Below are 4361 nucleotides of genomic sequence, written 5' to 3'. Positions count from 1 at the left end.
TACACTATCCCACTGATAGTTGATCCCTGTAAAAGAGAAAGAAATCCATGAAAACTTAGCTAACATTGATTCACTGATGGGGAAATCATGCTGAAAACGCTGAAAAAAAGCTAGTGAATGAGCCTTATGTAGTTGATTATTTACTATTAAATGAAATGGTTCTTTCCTTTCTTGGACTGTTTAAAAGGAAAACCTTATGGACACATATGTATACACATAAGGCCACAACCCTAGCTTAGCTACAGGAATGCGATATCTTAATTATATTACATAATTACTGGTGCCAAAAAAAAAAAGGTCACGGTTGTTCCAGTGATAAAGTGACAATGTTAAAGAGCAGGTGATCAGGGTAGTCGGCAGTAGAATTGCTGGAGGTGATGGAAGAAAAATCCCTTCAACCTACAGTTTGAAATCTCAGACAATAAAAATAAGCCAAATCAACAGACTGATCTGTTTGTGTTGGATGGATATTTAATATTCACATGAATAAACAGAGAACTGTACTGAGACTCAATCACTCAAACAAGAATTCAAAACCCCCGCTAATCACCGTAATGTTTTGCATCAATCCCACTTTTCCCACTCTGTTCTTAAGCAGGACGAAGAACATCTGGACAAGGTCAATGTCACCCATCAGACCTGCTTAGTTCAATGTGGTCCTCCTCAGATATGACAGGTAAGAGGCAGTTGGATTGACTACATTTCTATGGTGGCATTGATCAGCATCTGTACAGTGTCTACAAAAAGCTTCTCACCTGAATGCATGAGTACATGTTTTAAGTTCAGCTGGTAGCAAGGTGTTTCAGTTTCTCACGATGGTTTCAAAAGTATGAAAATGTTCAAAATATGGTACATTAGTCAGATTTTTTTTTCAACTCAAAAGCATCACTTATGGCCTCAGCGATGGTTGGTCAGTGGTGGTTGAGCCCTGAAACTATATCTAACATCTACTGACCATACGAAGAAGTGCGAACCCAACATTTCATACACACTGAACCCTGTTTATGAGGAGCCTCCAACCAAAGCAGTCATCTCTATCAGCCAATTAAAAATGCTGTGTCTGGAAATTAAATATCATTATCGCTTCTTTTAAATGATCCTAATGCTAAATTTTCTTCTAAAAAGAGATGTCACAGTGCTGGAACGTCTGCACCAGTATTTTTTTTTTAAAAGAACAAATAGGTCTTGTCAAAGTTTTAAAACCAACGTGAGAGTCTGACAGGCTGGCTTGATCATTAGTACAAAATAAGACACTGTTCAAATATTTTTGTTTTTTTTCACTGACAAAATGTCAAGGGTACAACACTCGACATGGGAGCCAAGGAACAAAGACAAACACACAACCAGAACCTCACATTGTGTTGCCATGCCCAGTGAACACAAGAAGTAAATTTAGCAATTTAGATCAATTCACCAGTAGATTTTTGGACCAGTTGTGTCCAGAATACCAGAATTCCTCTTCAAGGCGTGTGTTGCAAAAGTCAGTGATTACAGTATGAAGCCTGCGTGTCAAGCTAAGAGACAAGACGTGACTTCTGAAAGAAAAAGTTAAAATTATTTATTTGCAGTCGCTGTGACATAACTCTACACTATAGTTTAGTTCTGTTGCATTCACGTGTGTGCTTCTGTGTTGAAGAACATAGAAATGATCCTGAAGACCCAATTTCTACCAGGTATTCACATATGATCTGTACTTGAGTAACAGCATTGTATGAACAAAGGTTCTTGTTATCTTAATTTTTCCCTCATTGTGACTGGATGTACTGCAACTATTGCAAGGCTGTCCTTTTCCCCCTTTGTAGACAAAGGTGTTTTTGACACACAGGTTAAGATTGTAAGAGGAGGAGGCAGGATCTGAGGAGACCCTTTAATTTCAGCACATCGCTTAGAGCTGACATGTTTCATTTGGTTTTACACCTGCATTATCCAGTGTTTTTTTTTCCTCATGCAGGTAAGATATCCAAAAACAGAAACGTCAACCTGTGCCTTAACTTCAAGCTAGAACCTTATTTCGAGTTTTTATTGCGGTTGTAGACTATCTGCCTGCCTGACCTGGAAGGTTTAATTTTAGTGATGCCACCAAGTTCCCCAATCTCAGTTATGATCATGGTGAGAGTGACACAATTACAGACAGAAATTATGTTTAAAACTACAAAAATAAGACAAGTTGTAATAAACCAGAATTACTTTTTAACCCATAATTTAAGTCCTCACCCAAAACCATCCCCTTGAGAAAGCAGGGACCTCACATTCCAGTTATGTCCTCAGCATGAAGGTCTGAAACTCTAGTTGGTTCTCACAAGGATGAACTCTCAACACCCCTAATTACACAAACTCAGCCTATTAATATACCCATCCTGAAATAGACTCCAGCCACGGCACCAGTTTGAGCTCACTTTGCTGAAGGAATAGCAACTGTGTCGTTAGAAAGAGAATACAAATCCTTGGTTCCACTCTACGAGTGTTTGTTGTCAGTCAGTCTATGTCATTGTTTCATGTTGCTCAGTCGAACTGCTTTTTCTAACTCAAACTGGCGGTGGTCGACGCGCTCTAAGAAGTTCTTCCGCTCCACATACCTAAACAAACAGAAAGAGAAAAGACATTACAGTTACTCTTATGATCACAAGTGCACACACACACACAGAGGCTATGTTAAAATGCTACAAGCAACTCCTCCTGATACCAGTGTAAACCAACATAACAGGTTGATCATCACCCTTCATGTGATGCAGAAATAATAAATAAGACACATATCTGACTTGATGACTGCAGTTTTATTGATCACTATGAAACCGTTTGCAGAATGACTCTTTCCATCAGTAAGGACAGGCAGAGCTTAGGGTTGGTTCAATCACCAGAACTGGGATATTTTGTCCTTTTACCCTTTTTTCCCCCCCAGTTGCAATATAATACGTGAAGTTTCAAATCTTTCAATACAAAATGAGAACACACTCAGTTGTACATCATTACTGCCCTCGCCCTATACAACCACACACTCTGGCAGTCTCTTACCCCTCTCTGCCTCTGTTGTGAATGGCCAGCTCCTCTGTGATGCCCTCCTCTGATTTAAAAGCGTCCCAGTCCATCTTAGACTTTTCCAGCGTGCTCATTTTCTGTTTCTTTCCTCCAAGGCGACCCAGGACGCTTGACATGCCTGTCGGACGCTTAGCACTGCAATCACAAGAAGGGAAGCCCCTAAGTGACATACTAAATACACACACTTCAGGTTACATGTTACAACGGTCGAAACACGTTTCTGCATGAATGGACACAGACATGGTTGAACAATTTAAACACCAGTCATTTTGCTATTCTACAACTACATACAGCCATGAGAACTTCACATTAATACACTTCAATTGCAGTGAGCTGCTGCCTGGTTGGCTGCAGCAGTGAGTGGAGTATGTTAATATTACTTACAAGAGAGAAAATTCACCAACAATTGAGCTAATGTCTGATGAACGCTTCAAAAAGTTTTCAGCCTCACCCAGAACCAATGGAGGTAACTCTCATTAAAGGGCATAACTGCAGGCTGCAAATCCTTGTATCACTGGCCACAAACACTCAAGTGTTTGTTGTCATTTCTTTGCAAGGAGAGAAAAGCTTCAAGTTGGTGTGCGCTTGCTCCAGGACAATGCACCGGGTCAAACAGCACAAGTTGCACCATCGGGCTTCCAGAAAACTGTCTTGAAAATCAGACTATTCTTTCATTTTTTATAGTTTCTGGCTGATAAATGGTACAATTTTGGTGGCTTCAAAAATAAATACACAAAACATATCTTTCAAAATCAGGGTTTGGGGTTCAGAGAGTTTAAGAAATCTGTTAAATTTGACAAAAAATATATACAATAGTTCATTATAATTACAAAGGAATGACTTCAGAACTTGTACCACAACATTACAAAATACCTCAGCTCAAAATTTCATGTTACCAGACCCGATAAAACAAAAAAAGGAATTTGTGCTGCTCTAATCCTAACGTTACTATTTGTATCACAGTAAAACACAGAAGACCTACTGTCAGACCCCTTTGTGCTGCGGTAAATACACGACTGTCACTATGACATTACATAACAACACAATCTTTCAATCTCCAGTAAACTCACAGGCACACACTACAATCTTGGCCCACATTTATAAGGGAGTGGTTCTGATGGCTCTTTCCTGTTGTGTGTTCCCTTCATCACACGCACAAACAGTTGAATGCACAGCAAAGTGAGATAAATAGAAAATTCGTCATAACGCTGTAACTTGTGTTTGCTGGAAGATGATTTCCTGCTTCTCATCAAAGGTTTCTTCTTTGGGAAGGAAAATGTGTACGTCCCAAAACTAAGGAGATCGGGAAGAGTGGCCGATTTCAG

At 39.6% G+C, this 4361-nt stretch overlaps 1 protein-coding gene across 1 annotated transcript in view; it reads right to left on the bottom strand.

Annotated features, from left to right (window-relative positions):
- Positions 1-451: 451 nt before the first annotated feature.
- Positions 452-4361, bottom strand: part of cfdp1 (craniofacial development protein 1) — a 13553-nt gene continuing 9643 nt past the window's right edge. Inside the window, exons 6-7 of the mRNA XM_008293078.1 lie at positions 3013-3171; positions 452-2576 (exon numbers count right to left, since the gene is read on the bottom strand). Of these exons, the coding sequence (XP_008291300.1) occupies positions 2486-2576; positions 3013-3171 (250 nt within the window). The 3' untranslated portion in view covers positions 452-2485. The remainder of the gene's footprint in view (positions 2577-3012; positions 3172-4361) is intronic.

The sequence above is a fragment of the Stegastes partitus genome, unplaced genomic scaffold, assembly GCF_000690725.1.
Source record: "Stegastes partitus isolate 25-593 unplaced genomic scaffold, Stegastes_partitus-1.0.2 Scaffold856, whole genome shotgun sequence".
NCBI lineage: Eukaryota > Metazoa > Chordata > Actinopteri > Pomacentridae > Stegastes > Stegastes partitus.
This window is presented reverse-complemented; position numbering and strand designations above follow the sequence as displayed.